The following is a 15,170-nucleotide window of genomic DNA, read 5'->3' on the forward strand; positions in this document are numbered from 1 at the left end:
TCGACACCAGTGGCACCCAGTCCACCATCCCACCCTACCATCCCAGTGATAAATGCAAAGACCTATGCTACGCTACGCTACTCTACTTCCTACGGGGAAGCACCCACCCCCATGCACCCTTCGTCTTGACCCCGGTCTCCGGCTCGGGTGCAGGCTCCTCCGGCACCACAGGCTCGACGACCGGCTCGGCGGCCTTGGCCGGCTTGGCCTCCGCCTCGGCGGCGATGCGTGTGGCAGCAGCAGCCGCTGCCGCCTCCTCTTGCTTAAGCTGGCGGATTGCCAAAGCCATGGCCTTGTCGCGCGCCCGCTGTTCACGCGCCTTGGCCTTGTCTGCTTTCCGCTGCTCCTTCTCCTTGGGCGAGAGCCTGGGCCCCCGGGGGGTTGGCGCGGCTTCGGGCACGACTGGCGCGGGGGTCGCTGGCGCCGTCGCCGCGTGCTGGGCCTCGACCTCGGCCGCCGCCGCCACCACCTCCTCCTCCTCCACCGCCACCTCCTCTACTGCCTCGGCCGCCTCCTCCACCACGGCGACATCACGCTCGCGCACGAGCGACGCAAAGTTGTCGGCAATGCCCGCAAAGCCGCCGTAGAAGCCGTCAAACTCGCGCAGGGCACGCACGATGCGGTCGTCCTCTGCGCGCTCGGCCTCCGTCGGCGTGACGTTGGCGCCGATCCCGCGCAAGGGGCGCTGCTTGGCCTCGCTGTTGCGCGGCTCGATGCGGAACTTCAGCGGCTGGCCCGCGGCCGAGCGGGGCGAGCGCGCGTCCGCCGGCGCGGGGTGCAGCGCGGCGATCACGTCGGGCAGGGAGGCGCCGCCGAGCGGGCCGGTTCCGGGCGAGCGGTGCGGCGCGGGGATCTCAAACACGGCCGACTTGTCGAACACGACCGGCTTGAGGGTGGTCACGAAGAGCGTGTTGGTCGGGCGCTTGGTCGACGGGTCCTTGGGCACGTCGACTTTGAGGATCGGCCCGAGCTGCGCCTCGGCTGCGCGGAGCACCGCCAGAGAGTCGACAATGGTCGCCATGTGGTCGAACACCTTGATCACGAAGCGTGTCTGCCCGCCCTCGACCTCGAGGGATGGGTGCGGGATAGTGACGATCGCGCGGACGGCAGAGGTGGCAGTGGCCGGCACGACGCGTGGCCGGGAGGCCGAGGCCAGCGGCTGTGATATCCTTCCGATCTGCCTGGCGAGCGTGGTCGACGCACGCATTTTGCAGTTGTTGTGGTGGTGGGTATGGGTGTGTTGTTGCTTGTCGCCTTGTCGGCTCGCAGCGAAATGTCCACATCTTGAACTTTCAGTTCCATCTCGCGACCGATCGGCACTGAGATGCCTGAATACGTGGCTTTTGGTCCTTCGGGATTTTTATTATCACCACGTGGCAGGCCGCAGGTTGTGGCACGCTTCCCCTCTCCGCCCCTTGGCCCCCTGGGCGTCGACTCCCCCCCGGGGCCATGGCCTTCCGGCCTTTACACCACAATGTGCTCATCGTGCTGCAACGCATAACATAACACTTCCGCACCCCAAACGCGTCGCGCCCATAAGCATACATACGTCAATGCGCGGATCAACACGCTACCCCTAGCATCGTCGCATCGTCGACCGCGTCGTCGCGTGCTCCATACTCGCCGCACTCGCCGCAGTTCTGGGCCTAAAGCATGAATAAATGTGGCATTACACATACGTCCCAATACATTAAACTACTATGGATAACCTGCTGCTGCCGCTCTACTGTCCTCACCCCCTCGGGCCCGTTGGCGCCCGGGGCGTGGTCGGATCCGTTTCCGTAGATCCGTCATCGTCCTCCTCGATAGGGATAGGCGGAGGGGGGACGCCGTGTGGGTGTGGTCCGCCGTGCTCCTCAAAGCTAAAATCAAAGTCGCCCAGACCCTCGCTCGCAGAGCTCATGCCAAGTGTAAGACGGCTAGGGTTCTTAGACGTGGGAGGGATGCCCTCGGCACCGCTTCCGTCCGGCGCAACGAAGGGGAAGGATCCGAGGAACGAGTCGGCGAGCGAGTGGGTCGAGTTGGCGGTCAGAGGACGAGCACCTCCCGGTCCGGCCGGGCCAGGCGTCTTGAACGCTACAGGAGGGCGACCAGCGCCTCCAAGGTCCAGGGTGGTAGTAGAGGAGTTGGTGGGGACGCCGCCAGGTGTAGGCCGGCTGCCGTCACCGGGTTGGTGGATGGTCATGGGGAATGCTCCAAGAATCGAATCGCCACCAGTCGACTGGTACGACGAGACCGACTCGAACCGGGGCCGGTCTGCACCAGGCAGAACGACGGGCATGGGAGGCGGGTGCTCCAGGTTGACAATGTGGGCACGCTGAAGGTAGGCCGTCCCAACAGTCGACATTGAGGAACGGTCATAGGCGAGGGATCCCATGGAGAATCGCAGGTCGGTGGGGCTGGGCTGGCTAACGGCAAAGCTGCCGTCGCCGAGGGAGGTTGTGCTGGCGTTGACGGGTGTACCAGTGGCATTGTTGGAACCGATGAGGGAGCGACCGACAGCGTCCTGTGTAGGTGGGGTGTCGGCGCCCTCCTCCTTGAAAGGATCTGGAGGCGATGACTCGGCAACACGTCCAAGCTGAACAACCTCGGCTGCCTGGAGACGGCCAAAGTGAATCTGTTTGGACGTGACAATCTGGGGCACATCGAGATGGAGATCGGCAGTGTTGGCTGACAGGAATGAAGGCGCTGCGGAGAAGGCCGAACGGATCGAATCGCGCGAGCTTCCCACCTCCTCCTGGGTACCACCACGAGGAGGGTTCAGGCGAAGGTCAAGGTCAGGTGCACGAGCAGGACGAGGTGGTGGCATGCGTCCAGCCGCCTGGATGCGCATAAGGTTTTGACGAGCAAGGTCGAGGTTGCGAGCAGCAGCGGCCTTTTCGTCGGCCGAGGCAGGTCCGCCGTGCTGTGCCAGTACCTTTGCCAGTGAATCTTCTGACCGGGAACCAGGGACAAAGTGGATGGGGATAACGTTGGCGGAGTGGCCACTGCTGGCTCCGCCGGTGGACACACTGTGGCCGTCGGTGAAGGGGTCAGAGTTGCCGCCGTTGTCGGGGTGGTTGGGATCGGCGTTGATGATGCCGCGCTTGCCCTTGTAGACACGAATGGTGGCGCCCTTTTCGTCACGGTACTCGGCGTCTGCGGAAAGAGCGGCGAGTTGTGAGGAGGTGCGCTGGCCGCTCGAGCTGGTAGGCGAGTGGGGCATCAACTGCGAAGCATGGCGTGACCGGTGTCCTGCCGACGTGGGCGACGCCGGCGTCGACAGGTGGAACGCTGATGATTCGCCCTTGCGGGCACGCTCGGCGAGGTCCTCGAGGCGAGCAAGGTCGCGTTGCTGCGACGACGTTAGCGGAAAGGCAGCACAAGTAGCCAAGGTTACAAACCTTTTTGCGCTTCAGGAACCAGAAGAGACCCAAGCTCGCGAGGATGAGAACAACGGCAATGATGGGGCCAGCAATCACGCCAGGGTTCACGCCTCCGTTACCACTGATGTTGTTCTTGATGCAGTTTGCAACGCCACAGTTTGAGCATTTACGGGCATCGAGCTGGCATGTCTCGTGGGCCGAGCAGTTGCAGGGTGGTGGACCGTCGGGGCAAGGAACACACCCGGCGTTAGGGTCACTCATGTTGATTGCACGTCCAACGAGGTCGGAAGAGGCGGAGCGCTGCAACCAGTCGAGGTATAATGTGTTCTCGATAGGGTCTGACAGCGCTTGGATCGCTTTCAAGTTGGCATTCAAGGTGGCCAAGTCGTCTTGCTTGTCCACACAAGTGAATGTTCCGCATGTCCAGCAGGATCTTGGCAGGTTAGCGGGGGTGTAACGGGACTTGAGGCCATCAAGGGCTCCTTACCTTGGTGTAATGATACACTGCTCGCCGGCAGAACAGTCGCAGGTTACCTTTTCTGGGCACTCTGCGCAGTCACCATTGGCCTGAATGGCCCTATTGATAGCGTCCATGGTGGATGGGGGGAGGGGGAGGGGGGAGTGTGATGGGGTTGCAACAACGCCTTGTCGACGTATGTTTCTGGGGCTCAAGCAACAGTCTAGAGCAAGTCGAAGCTGATGCTAGAGCCGGCGGGACAGATGATCAACAATGTCCTCCGGCTTGGATCGGAATGCGGTGTTGCAGGGAGGAGGCGGTTTCTTGGCGAGGAATGGGGGCGTTGAGGGGCGGGGACGGGGAGGAGCAAGAGCGGAGGGTTTGGGTGGAATGAGCGTGAGTGTGTGTAGTTGTTATTGTTGCTGTGTACAAGGGTGCTTCTGTGTGTGATTCGCGACTGGAGGAGAGAGTGCAAAGCGACGACGCGTAGACGAGGATCACGGATCCCAGCGGGGCGACGAGGGATGCTGTTGTCGGACAAGGGGAGGCGCGGACGGGCGGCAGGGTCACCGGGAGCGGCGGGGTCGCTTTGCCTTTACTTTCGAATGGCGTCTAAGGGGTCGATGGGGGGGACAATATAGCACTGCGCAGCAGGTCGAGTCGCGCGATGCTGGCGTGGTTGGTGGTCTGTGCAGCCGCACACAAAGGGGGAGTGCGAGTGCGAGTGATGGAGAATACAAGCAAGATGTGTGATGGTTTGTAGTTTGGGGGGTTGCAAGTGTCTAAACAGGGACAAATCGCGGCCCGCGGTCGTCGTCGTCGTCGGTGCAACTAGCTTGTGCTTGTTACAGCAGCTGCTACTACTGCTGCAGTCTTGCTTATGCTTGTCGCCGTCGCTGCTGTCGCTGTAGCCAGTCTCTCTTTCTTTCCCCTGGCACCTCAAACACGGTGCCCAGGTTCAGATTCCGTCACGCGTGCACCGGCGCGTGCGTACCACGGGGCGGGGGGCTGGTGAGATGTAGCGTGCGTGTCGACGAAACGAGCAAGTTGGGCGTGTTTTGGCCGGTGCCGTCGTCGAGAGGAGGTGTGTCGTGTCGTCAATGCAAAGGCTAGCTAGGCAACAGTGACAATGACAAGACAGACAGCAAGAGAGATGTCGAGATGAGAGGATGCACAATTGAATACACGCGAAAAGGTTACCAACTGGGTGTGACTTTGGGCCGGCCGCCTCCCTCCCTGGCCTCTGCTGCCTGAATGCCGCCGCCGCGCTGCGTACTACTCACTCCTTCCTCCGTCGCCGCCGCCCTCACTACACTCCGCCCGCCCCGGTTTAGATTGACGCCTGCCGTCCTTTTGCTTTTGCTATGCTTTGCTTTTGCACGCCAGGACCCGACCCAGGACGGTGCCAGGTGCCTCGCAGGGTTCACGTACCCCGATGCATACTCCTTCCTACCTGCCTGCCTTGCCCCCTCGGCCCCCAACAGCACCACCCCACCTCGTTAATCATCGTGCGAACTGCGCGTGTTCTGCTGTGCAATGCAGGCAAGCAATTGCTTGCTTGCTCACGCCTTGCTCATGCTGATGACAGCCTCACGGCCAACGTACCACCGCGCCCACGGTTCCTGGCCTCCAAGAGAAAAATGTCTGGGCCAGACCCCGTCCCTATTGCGGAGGCGGCGATGGCGGCGGCACTAGCAGCCGCCACCAGTCACCCAGTAACCCAGTAGGGGAGGGAGCGTAGTGGACAAGTAAAGTGGGCGAGGCGTTCTTGTGCACGGCGAGCAGGTCCAGCTCGAGTAGCTGCACCACTGCGCTGCTCTCTCGGCACTGGCAGACGTCAGCAAACCTTCTTTGGGTACCGTGCGCATGAGGATCGAGGTGACGAGCAAGCCGGGCCTCATGTTGATTGCAAGCCACAACACGCCAGGCGCCTTGCAAGGCAAGGCCGTGACCGCTGGGGTGCTGCTGCTGCTGCTGCTGCGCGGGCGATCGAGCCAAAAGCCAACACTGCCTTGTTGGCTTCCCGTGTGCCCAATTCCTGCCGTCCGGACCCTTGTCGTTTGCGCGCGCAGAGCAGGTGTACCAGGTACTAGACCAGAGCCTGTTTTCCAGCATCTGCAGCGAGCGGCGGGATGACCTAGGAACGGGGGGGCAGTTCCGCGCCCCCGGTGCCGTACATACCCAAGGCCCATGGCCATGTTCCAGGCATTCAAAGCCCATTCCCGGCGCACTAAATGCTCAAATGGCATAACCAAGGTTGCAGCCGTTAAGCCCGTTTAGCCTCCATGTGCCGCCAAGGTACTTTTACTCTCTGCGCCTCTTTCGCGACTTCACGCGCGCGCTTGCCCTCATGCCCTCACGCTGACTGACCCCACCAATCCAACTCTTACAGCCTTTACACCTCGTATGGTGGGAACTGTGGGACCAATATGCATTCCCATAGAGGATCCGTTACCAGATTCCTAACCTAATTACACCCTCCCCATTGTTTAAGCTCAACTCCACCGGATCACCCGTGACCGAACATGACCCGGTCCGCCTCTGAAGCTCCGCCGCCTCCCATGCGTGAGACACGCGCGTCATCGCTGCGCGTCACTGGAGCCGCTCGGGCAACTTAAGTAATAACAGTGGGCTTGTCACGCTTGATGTAGTCCTGGAGCTTGGACAGCGAGAGCGCAACCTCGATGAGGGGCTTGAGGCCGACCTGGGCGTCCTCTCCGTACTCGGCCGCGTTCTTGCTGTACTTCTCAACATACAGACGAACAGTGGCACCCGACGATCCAGTGCCTGACAGACGGAAGATGATACGCGAGCCGTCGGTGAACTTGATGTACAGGCCCTGCTTGGTCGAAACCGAGCCGTCAACGGGGTCGGTGTAGGCAAAGTCGGCAGCCTCCTTGACAGTGAACGAAGTGTCCGAGGTGGTGGCCTTGAAGGACTGGCCGACAAAGTCGGGCTTGGCAAACTCCTCGCGAAGGTTGTTGACGAGGGCCTCGGCGCCAGCAGACTCGACCTCCTCGTAGTCGTAGCGAGAGAAGAAGCTACGGCCGTAGACGTTGTAGTGGGCGAGGAGCACGTCATCGATGGTCGTGCCAGGCTTCTCCTCGTTGGCGGCGGCCAGGATGGCGAGCCAAGCTAGGGCCCGTCAGCTGCGAACTTGGAACTTGGACACACGCGCGGAATCTCCGATCCCGACAGGTTACTCACCAACAACAGCCCAGACACCGTCCTTCTCACGGATGTGGTCCGAGCCGGTACCGAACGACTCCTCACCGCAGATGGAGAGACGGCCAGCGTCCATGAGGTTGCCAAAGAACTTCCCTGCGGTGTGTTAGCTCAGGAGTCGAGTTTGCCAGCTACCACTTACATCCAGTAGGGACCTCGAAGACCTCGAGGCCCTTGGCCTTGGCGACAAGGTCAATGGCGCCCGAGGTAGGCATGGAACGGGCAAGGCCCTTGACACCGCCCTTGAAGTAGGGGATGGCCTTCTCGGCCCAGTCGGCAATGATGGCAACCGAGTCGGAGGGGGTGACGAAGGCACCCTTGCCGTAGATCATGTTACGGTCACCGTCACCGTCCGAGGCGGCGCCGAAGAGGATGTTCTCGCGCTCAACACGCTCGACAAGGGTGTGGGCGTAGGTGAGGTTGGGGTCGGGGTGGAGGCCGCCAAAGTCGGGGAGGGGGGTAGCGTTCTGGATCGACGACTCGGGGAGGCCGAGCTCCTCGACGAAGATGGCGCGGCCGTAGGGGCCAGTGACACCGTTGAGGGCGTCAAAGAGGACAGTGGGCTTGGGCGACGTTTCGTGGAGCCACTTCTTGATACGCTCAAAGTCGAAGATGGTCTTGAGGAGCTCAATGTAGTTGGACACCGAGTCGACAATGGTCACCTTGAGGGGGCCGTGGGTGAACTCGCCGAGCTTGGAGATGTCGAGCTGGGGGTGTCAACAGGGTGTTCACATTGTGTGCATGTGTGTCGCCAACTCGACATCAAGCTCGTGTGTGTCTGGCAGCTGGTCGGCCAGAGAAGAGGACGTCTCTTCCTGACGGCCGCCCTCGACCTCGCCGGCCGCCCTCGACCTCGCCGGCCGCCCGCCCACCCTCGCGCTTCACTCGCGAGTGACGGCCCTCCCTCACGCCCTGTGGCGCGAGAAAGGCCTGGCCGGCCCACCCAGCCTCCCACTCAGCTCCGCCTCCCCCACATCCACACAGACTCCGCTCGCCGACACTACTCCGGCTCCCACACAGCATCCGCCTCTCCTACACCTCTCCCACACCACCACCCCTACTCACGTCGGGGAGCTCAACCTGCTTGTAGCTCGTGATGCCCTCGGTAACCTTGTAGATCTTGTCGGTAACGTCCTCCGGGGCGGGGCCACCGTTGGCAGTGTTGAACTTGATGCCAAAGTCGTTCTCGGGGCCACCAGGGTTGTGCGAGGCGGTGAGGAGGATACCGCCGTCCGTCTTGAGGGAACGGATGAGGGCCGAGACGGCGGGGGTCGAGAGGACACCGTGCTGGCCAACGACAACGTGCTTGATGCCGTTACCGGCAGCAAGGCGGAGGATGATCTGGACGACCTCGGGCGAGTAGTAGCGGCCGTCACCACCGACGACGATCGTCTTGCCGTCGCTGCCGCCGGGCATGGCGGTGAAGATGGCCTGGACAAAGTTCTCGGTGTAGTGGGGCTGCTGGAAGACCTTGACCTGGGAGATGTCAGTGCGGTCATCATTGGTTAGCTACCCACCTTCTTACGAAGGCCCGAGGTGCCAGGCTTCTGGCCCGCGAAGGGGGTGGTCTGAACGGTGACAACAGACCTGTGAGAGTGACGTTAGCCGGGGCGAGGGGGGTTGTGCGTGGTGGCCGTAGCTGGTGCTCACATTGTGTTGCTGCTCAGTGTTTAGGTGGTGTTTTGAGAGAGAGAAGAAGAGGAAGTGACAGAGAGAGTGAGTGAGTTGGATGGAAGGATGGGGAAGGGGGTTGGGGGTTGGGGGATGGGCCGGATGGGATGGGATGTGGCCCAGATGGCGGCAGGGGGGAACGCGGACCGGGGTCACTCGTGCAATGACGCTGGCAGTCAGCTGCAGTGCTGTGTGTGCGGCTGTGGGCGGCAGGCGGCAGTAGCCAGTGCGTGCTGTGCCCCCCCCTCCCCCTGCCTAGTGCCCGCCAGCGCCCGCCGCCAGCCATGCCGCTTGTGGGGAACTTGGATTGGCCCATCAGCTGCCCCGCGTCGCGCCAGCCGTCGTTCCTGAAAAGTCGCCATGCCGCCGGATGAGCAGCCAATGATCACCAAGCTAGTGACCAAAGGCTAATGCACGTTGTTGTAAATCCTAATCCATTTAGAAAATCGGCTGGAGCTATTAGAAACCACTTAGCCAAGCCGATTAACCCGGGGGCCAAATTAAGGTGCCTGCAACTGGGGATTTTTGAGAATGGGCACCAAGTCGTCGGAGTCGCCAGGCCGCAAGATATGATGCTCGCAGCACCACTGGCAGCAATCTCCATCGCACTCATCCCCCCCCCCGCCTCTCGGCACCCCCACCACCCCCCCTCCCTCCTCTCCTAAAGCAAAATGGCAGAGCCGACAACGTTCCCCGCCCCCGCCTCGGACCTCACCGTCCTCCTCCTCGGCGCCGGTGGCCGCGAGCACGCGCTGGCCTTCAAGCTCGCCCAGTCGCCCCGCGTCAAGCGCGTCCTCATCGCGCCCGGAAACGGCGGCACGTCGCTCATCGGCGGCAAGGTCCAGAACGTCAACGTCCCGTGGGGCGGCAAGGCGGGCTACGCCGGCGCTGTCCAGTTTGCCAAGGAGAACAAGGTCGACCTCGTCGTCCCCGGCCCCGAGCAGCCGCTCGTTGACGGCGCCGAGGCCGAGTTCCGCAAGGGTGTGTAGCGAGCGGCCTAGGCATGCGCATAGCTGATCGAGTAACAGCCGGCATTGCCACCTTCGGTCCCTCGCCCGCTGCGGCGCTTCTCGAGGGCTCCAAGGCCCTCTCGAAGGAGTTCATGGCCCGCCACAACATCCCGACTGCCGGCTTCCGCAACTTCACCCTCGACCAGTACGAGGACGCTGTTGCCTACCTCAAGTCGAACCCCTTCTCGTCGGGCCGCGCCGTCATCAAGGCGTCGGGGCTTGCTGCCGGTAAGGGTGTGCTCATCCCCGAGACGACCGAGGAGGCGCTCGCTGCGCTCAAGTCGGTCATGGTCGACAAGGAGTTTGGCGACGCCGGCAACGAGGTTGTGGTTGAGGAGTTCCTCACGGGCCCCGAGATCTCGGTCCTTGCCTTCTCCGACGGCTACACCATTGTCCCCATGCCCGCTGCGCAGGACCACAAGCGCATCGGCGAGGGCGACACTGGCCTCAACACTGGCGGCATGGGCGCGTACGCCCCGGCCCCCGTTGCTACCCCCGAGATCATGGAGCGTGTCATCAAGGAGTCGCTCGAGCCCACGATCCGTGGCATGCGCCTCGACGGCCACCCCTTTGTCGGCCTCCTCTTCACCGGCTTCATCCTTACCTCGGCCGGCCCCAAGGTCCTCGAGTACAACGTCCGCTTTGGCGACCCCGAGACCCAGGCGCTCATGCTCCTCCTCGACGACGAGACCGACCTTGCCGAGGTCATGCTCGCCGCCGTTGAACGCCGCCTCGACTCGGTCAAGCTCGGCTACCGTGACGGCTTTGCCGTCTCGGTCGTTGCCGCGTCCGAGGGCTACCCCGGCTCGTACCCCAAGGGTGTCCCCATGCAGATTGGTGCCGTTCCTGAGGGTAAGTGGTGATATCAGTTTGCTGCGGATGCGTCCTAACGCAGGCCCAGGCGTCCAGGTCTTCCACGCCGGTACCGCTGTCAAGGACGGCGTCACCGTGACCGACGGTGGCCGTGTCCTCGCCGTCGCCGCCGTTGGCAACACCATCCGTGAGGCTGTCGACCTCGCCTACAAGGGTGTTGCTGCCGTCGAGTTCAAGGGCAAGACCATCCGCCGTGACATTGCCTACCGCGCCCTTGCCGCCGAGACCCCCGCCGGACCCAGCGCCCCCGTCGCCCTCACCTACGCCGCTGCCGGTGTCGATGTCGACGCCGGTAACGCCCTCGTCGAGGCCATCAAGCCCGTCGTCAAGGCCACGCGCCGCCCCGGAGCCAACGGCGAGATTGGTGGCTTTGGCGGTGCCTTTGACCTCAAGTCGGCTGGCTTCCGCGACCCCGTGCTCGTCTCGGGCACTGACGGTGTCGGAACCAAGCTCCGTGTTGCCCTCAACTACGGCAAGCACTCGACCGTTGGTATCGACCTCGTCGCCATGAGCGTCAACGACCTTATCGTCCAGGGTGCCGAGCCCCTGTACTTCCTCGACTACTATGCTTGCTCCAAGCTCGACGTCCCTGTCGCTGCCGACGTTATCACCGGTATTGCCCAGGGCTGCCTCGAGTCGGGCTGTGCCCTCATTGGTGGTGAGACTGCCGAGATGCCTGGCATGTACCACGGCGACGACTACGACCTTGCTGGCTTTGCCGTCGGCGCTGTCGAGCGTAACCTCATGCTCCCCCGCAACGACATGAAGGCCGGTGACATTCTCATTGGTCTTCCCTCGTCTGGACCCCACTCGAACGGCTTCTCGCTCATCCGCAAGGTCGTTTCGCTTGCCGGACTCGACCTCAACTCGCCCGCTCCCTGGTCGCCCAAGGAGACTGTCGGCGACTCTCTCCTCACCCCCACCCGCCTCTACATCAAGCCCCTCCTCCCTGGTATCCGCGCCGCCCTGTTCAAGGGCATGTCGCACATCACTGGCGGTGGCTTCACCGAGAACATCCCCCGTGTCTTTGTCGGCCAGCCCGACCTCGGTGTCAAGATTGACCTGACTTCGTGGCAGCTGCCCGAGCTGTGGAAGTGGATCTCCAAGACTGGCAACGTTGCGCCTCTGGAGCTTGCACGCACCTTCAACTGTGGTGTGGGCATGGTCATTATTGTCGGCAAGGACCAGGTCTCTGCCGCGCTCGAGAGCCTGCACTCGAACGGCGAGCCCAAGGCCTTTGTCATGGGTGAGGTCATTGCCACGCCGGGTGTCGAGTACCTTGGAATCGAGTCCTGGTCTCAGTAAAATCCAACGTCTGCGGGATTCCAAATCATCCCACAGCGTCATCTCATATTTTGTCTAGACGTAGTCGGTCGCGCATCAACCGTGCATGTATACTTGTGAAAAGGAACGTACTGGGAACGCTGCCCACCGGAGGTGATGATGCGATGTGTTTAAACGGAAGGCGGGGGTAGAGCGGGGCCGTGTGCGGCAGTACTGTCTCGCCGGCGGGGTGGGTCAGGCAGTGCCTTTGCGCGTTTTGTGTCGTGCCAAGACAAAACCTGCGTGTAGACTCAACCAATGATAACGTGTGTCGACGAGCTACACGACGGCCAGACGATGTGTAAACGACGCGGTCGCAGGGATCGGCAGGGGTGGTCGCCGGGGCGGCATGTGCCGCTGTGCCTCGATAGGGTGCGGCGCGGCGATGGACAGCGATGGCGAGGGGCAGGGTGGGGGAGGATGAGAGGGTCGGGCCGAGCGAGCGTCGATGAGGCAGGTAAGCGCTGGTGATACCTGCACAACAAGCATAGTGGGTGCCGAGGGTGGGTGCCGGCGGTGGTGACGGCGCGTAGTCCAGACTCAGGCAGACGATGGGCACCGATCGGTCGGTCGGTCCGTCGGTCGGTGGTCCGCCCAGCTCAGCTCAGCTCTGCGTCACGACAGGCGCGGCACGGCGACAAGCGCCGCGCCGAAAATGTGTACTTACAAGCGCGCTGCTCGACCAACCAGCCAGCCAGCCAGAGCGCAGCGTCGCAACGGGTGCCCGGCGATCCCCCACCCGCCGCGCCGGCGGCCTCGGCGTCGCTCGGCAGAAATGGACAGGACACGCGAGACGCCGCAGACGCCGCAGCGGGTGTGCAAAGACAGGGCGACGGCGCAACGGGGGTCAGAGCAACGAGGAACATGTAAGGTTTCAAGGTGTCAAGGTGCCCAAGGATGCATTGTGTGTGTGTGTATGTGTGTATGTGTGTGGATGTGGATGTGGCGTCGTGATTGTGGCGTGTGGCGTGGCGTGTGGGGATGATGTGGTGGTGGTGGCTGCTATGGTGACTACTTAGTGTTACTACTGACTATTGACTGCTTTACGTCTTCTAGGGATGATACATTACAAGGAGTTGGCGTCATCGTCGTCGTCGCCGCCAAGACAAGAGCCAAGTGGCCAAGGGGCGGAAGGAGGACGAGTGACGCAGGTTTGCTCGGTGTGCCCGCCGGCCGCCGTCCGAGTGGCAGCTGGCTTCGCTACGTTGCAGGCGTGGGCGTGCGCGCGAAGGGCTCGCAGCGCAAAGCGCCGGTACACGAGCGCGGCGAGTCGAGCATACTCAGCGCGGCGCTGAGCTCGTGGCCCCACGACTGGAGGGGGAGGTGTGCGCTCGACGAGCAGCGCACCGGCGTGTTGTTCCCGCCACTCGTGGCGGCCGCGACCGCGCGCCACCAGTGGCTCACGCGCGACTCGAGCTCGGGCTCGTCTACGCGCTGCGCGACGTCGCGGTGGTACTCGATATCCGACGCGGACGCGAGGCGGCGCTTGCGCGACGCACAGTGCGGCGGGGAGGGCGACGGCGCGGACGCGCGTACTGGGCTGCTGCCGGAGGCGATCTCGAGCCCGAGCGCCGAGTAGCGCGGCATCGCTGGCGGGCGGGTTCCCTCAATGGGCGGCACGGGGATCGCAGCGGACCGCGGCGTGCCGGCGCGCGAGACGTCCCAGGACCGCGTGGTGGGGCTGAGGGCGAGCTCGCGCGGCGCGATGCGCGGCGCGCGCAGCATCGACGGCGAGGGCACGGGGAGAAGCTCGTCGTCCAGCTCGACGACGGGCGACCACTCGCAGCTCAGCAGCAGCGGCGCGGGCGGCGCGCGCGCATGCCGCGGTGGCGGGGAGGCTGAGCGGCGCGCGAGCGACGAGGAGAAGGACGGCGGGGAGGGGGGGAACGCCGCGCAGGCCGAGGGCGGCGTGGACTCGCACGGGCCGAACAGGCCGAGGAGGGTCGTTGGCCCGTCGTCGAGCCGCGGAGTGGGGTACGGCACTGCGTTGGTGGCGTGGTCGGCGTCGGCGCAGTAGGCAGTGGTGGTGGTGAAGTGCTGCGCCATTGTCATGGTCATCAAGCAGACAGTGGTGTAGAGAAAGAAGTGTTCGTTTCGTCGTTCGCGGGGAGGAGGGAGATCACGCCGCGCCGCCACCCGGACCCGTGCGTCACTTATAGTCGGCGTCGTTGGGTGTTGCTTGGTGCTGCTGCTGTAAGGCAGTCGGTCAGTGCTGCCGCCCTGTAACGTTTGCTGCAGCAAGTGACAGGCACCCAGACAGGACAGGACAGGACAGGTCGCTCGGAACAGACACTTTCAGAGTTTAGCTCTGTGGCGGCGGCAGCAAGGTTTGTGATTCGGGCCGACTGCTCTGGGCGCGGCACGGGGAGGGGGGCGCGGGGTGGGCTACAGTCTGTGGGCAGGTTGGCTGGGACGCCTCGCTTCGAGAAGCAGGTAACGAGGCAGAGTGGGTGCGTGTCTCGTCCCTGCAAACCCAACTGGCACCTGCACTGCAAGCTCACGCTGCGCGCACGCACATCCACAACCCTCCCTGTGGCGTCTAACCATGCCATAACGTGGCCATTTTCGGCGGGTGCCGCCGAACATTATACACTGCGCGTGCGGCCGCCAGCGCGCCAGCCATGGCGTTAGCGACACCAAGAGGATCGCCCGTCGATCGGGGTGATCTGCGGGCGGCGGGCGGCGGCGCATTCATTCAACCATGATGACTGACCGAGACGAGACGACGAGGCGACGATCACGACAGCGTCCGTCCGCCGGAGACATAGACCACACAAGCAATAATACACCCAGGCCATGTTTAGACCGGTGTCACCACCCACCCCTTGCCCTTGCAACGACGCAGGCACTAGCATCTGCATGCCAAGTTCCTCTGGTTACTGCTTACGAATGGGCACGGTGGGCGGGTACCGGTTGAATGAGATGCGCCGTGCCGTCGAGGTCGTCGAGCCAGCACAGCCAGCCGTCAGTCAGCTCGCAGTCGTCGCTCGTCGCTCGTCTCTCCCTCGCTCGCAACAACTCGTGACCTCCTCAGGTCCTGACATACCTCCCCCACTCTGGCCCACCGCCCCATTCCGGGAACCCGCACAACATCCTACAGGAATCCAGTGTTGCGAGCCTGCAGGCAAATGGCGAAGCTGGCGACGGTGGCCGGCACTGAAACGCGGGTCTGTCGTACAGACCCCTGCTACCACTCATTGGAAATGAAAAATGACACACTGTTGCTGCCGACCGCTTACCAACGCT

General features: G+C 63.2%; 5 protein-coding genes across 5 annotated transcripts; 1 reads left to right on the plus strand and 4 right to left on the minus strand.

The window, feature by feature from the left end:
• Positions 1–82: 82 nt before the first annotated feature.
• On the minus strand, positions 83–1,207 carry LOC62_05G006862 (uncharacterized protein; the record flags this gene model as incomplete). Its single annotated transcript, XM_062773377.1, has 1 exon — positions 83–1,207. The coding sequence occupies one exon, from the start codon at positions 1,205–1,207 to the stop codon at positions 83–85; it is 1,125 nt and encodes a 374-aa protein (XP_062629361.1).
• A 445-nt stretch (positions 1,208–1,652) lies between these two features.
• LOC62_05G006863 (uncharacterized protein) lies at positions 1,653–4,993 on the minus strand. The gene is made up of 3 exons (XM_062773378.1): positions 3,853–4,993; positions 3,384–3,798; positions 1,653–3,334 (listed from the first exon to the last, which is right to left on the minus strand). Exons 1-3 carry the CDS (start codon positions 3,957–3,959, stop codon positions 1,733–1,735), a joined length of 2,124 nt encoding a protein of 707 aa, XP_062629362.1. The 5' UTR covers positions 3,960–4,993; the 3' UTR covers positions 1,653–1,732.
• A 1,245-nt stretch (positions 4,994–6,238) lies between these two features.
• pgmA (Phosphoglucomutase) lies at positions 6,239–8,803 on the minus strand. The gene is made up of 6 exons (XM_062773379.1): positions 8,698–8,803; positions 8,565–8,634; positions 8,113–8,523; positions 7,190–7,754; positions 7,030–7,143; positions 6,239–6,957 (listed from the first exon to the last, which is right to left on the minus strand). Coding segments are annotated over exons 1-6 (1,683 nt in total). The 5' UTR covers positions 8,700–8,803; the 3' UTR covers positions 6,239–6,436.
• A 542-nt stretch (positions 8,804–9,345) lies between these two features.
• Positions 9,346–12,011, plus strand: ADE1 (Bifunctional purine biosynthetic protein ADE1). The gene is made up of 3 exons (XM_062773380.1): positions 9,346–9,699; positions 9,747–10,580; positions 10,630–12,011. Exons 1-3 carry the CDS (start codon positions 9,390–9,392, stop codon positions 11,904–11,906), a joined length of 2,421 nt encoding a protein of 806 aa, XP_062629364.1. The 5' UTR covers positions 9,346–9,389; the 3' UTR covers positions 11,907–12,011.
• Positions 12,012–13,124: 1,113 nt separating this feature from the next.
• On the minus strand, positions 13,125–13,970 carry LOC62_05G006866 (uncharacterized protein; the record flags this gene model as incomplete). The annotated part of the gene is made up of 1 exon (XM_062773381.1): positions 13,125–13,970. The coding sequence occupies one exon, from the start codon at positions 13,968–13,970 to the stop codon at positions 13,125–13,127; it is 846 nt and encodes a 281-aa protein (XP_062629365.1).
• Between the last annotated feature and the right edge of the window lie 1,200 nt (positions 13,971–15,170).

The sequence above is a fragment of the Vanrija pseudolonga genome, chromosome 5 (assembly GCF_020906515.1).
Source record: "Vanrija pseudolonga chromosome 5, complete sequence".
Classification (NCBI taxonomy): domain Eukaryota; kingdom Fungi; phylum Basidiomycota; class Tremellomycetes; order Trichosporonales; family Trichosporonaceae; genus Vanrija; species Vanrija pseudolonga.

Coding starts and splice junctions, on each gene's coding strand:
- LOC62_05G006863 (XM_062773378.1), bottom strand. CDS start 3,959: ATGGACGCTATCAATAGGGCCATTCAGGCCAATGGTGACTGCGCAGAG. Junction 3,799..3,852: donor CAGTGTATCATTACACCAAG/GTAAGGAGCCCT, acceptor TAACCTGCCAAG/ATCCTGCTGGACATGCGGAA. Junction 3,335..3,383: donor GGTTCCTGAAGCGCAAAAAG/GTTTGTAACCTT, acceptor ACGTCGTCGCAG/CAACGCGACCTTGCTCGCCT.
- ADE1 (XM_062773380.1), top strand. CDS start 9,390: ATGGCAGAGCCGACAACGTTCCCCGCCCCCGCCTCGGACCTCACCGTC. Junction 9,700..9,746: donor CGAGGCCGAGTTCCGCAAGG/GTGTGTAGCGAG, acceptor ATCGAGTAACAG/CCGGCATTGCCACCTTCGGT. Junction 10,581..10,629: donor GATTGGTGCCGTTCCTGAGG/GTAAGTGGTGAT, acceptor ACGCAGGCCCAG/GCGTCCAGGTCTTCCACGCC.
- pgmA (XM_062773379.1), bottom strand. Junction 7,144..7,189: donor CTTCGAGGTCCCTACTGGAT/GTAAGTGGTAGC, acceptor AACACACCGCAG/GGAAGTTCTTTGGCAACCTC. Junction 6,958..7,029: donor CGGTGTCTGGGCTGTTGTTG/GTGAGTAACCTG, acceptor GACGGGCCCTAG/CTTGGCTCGCCATCCTGGCC.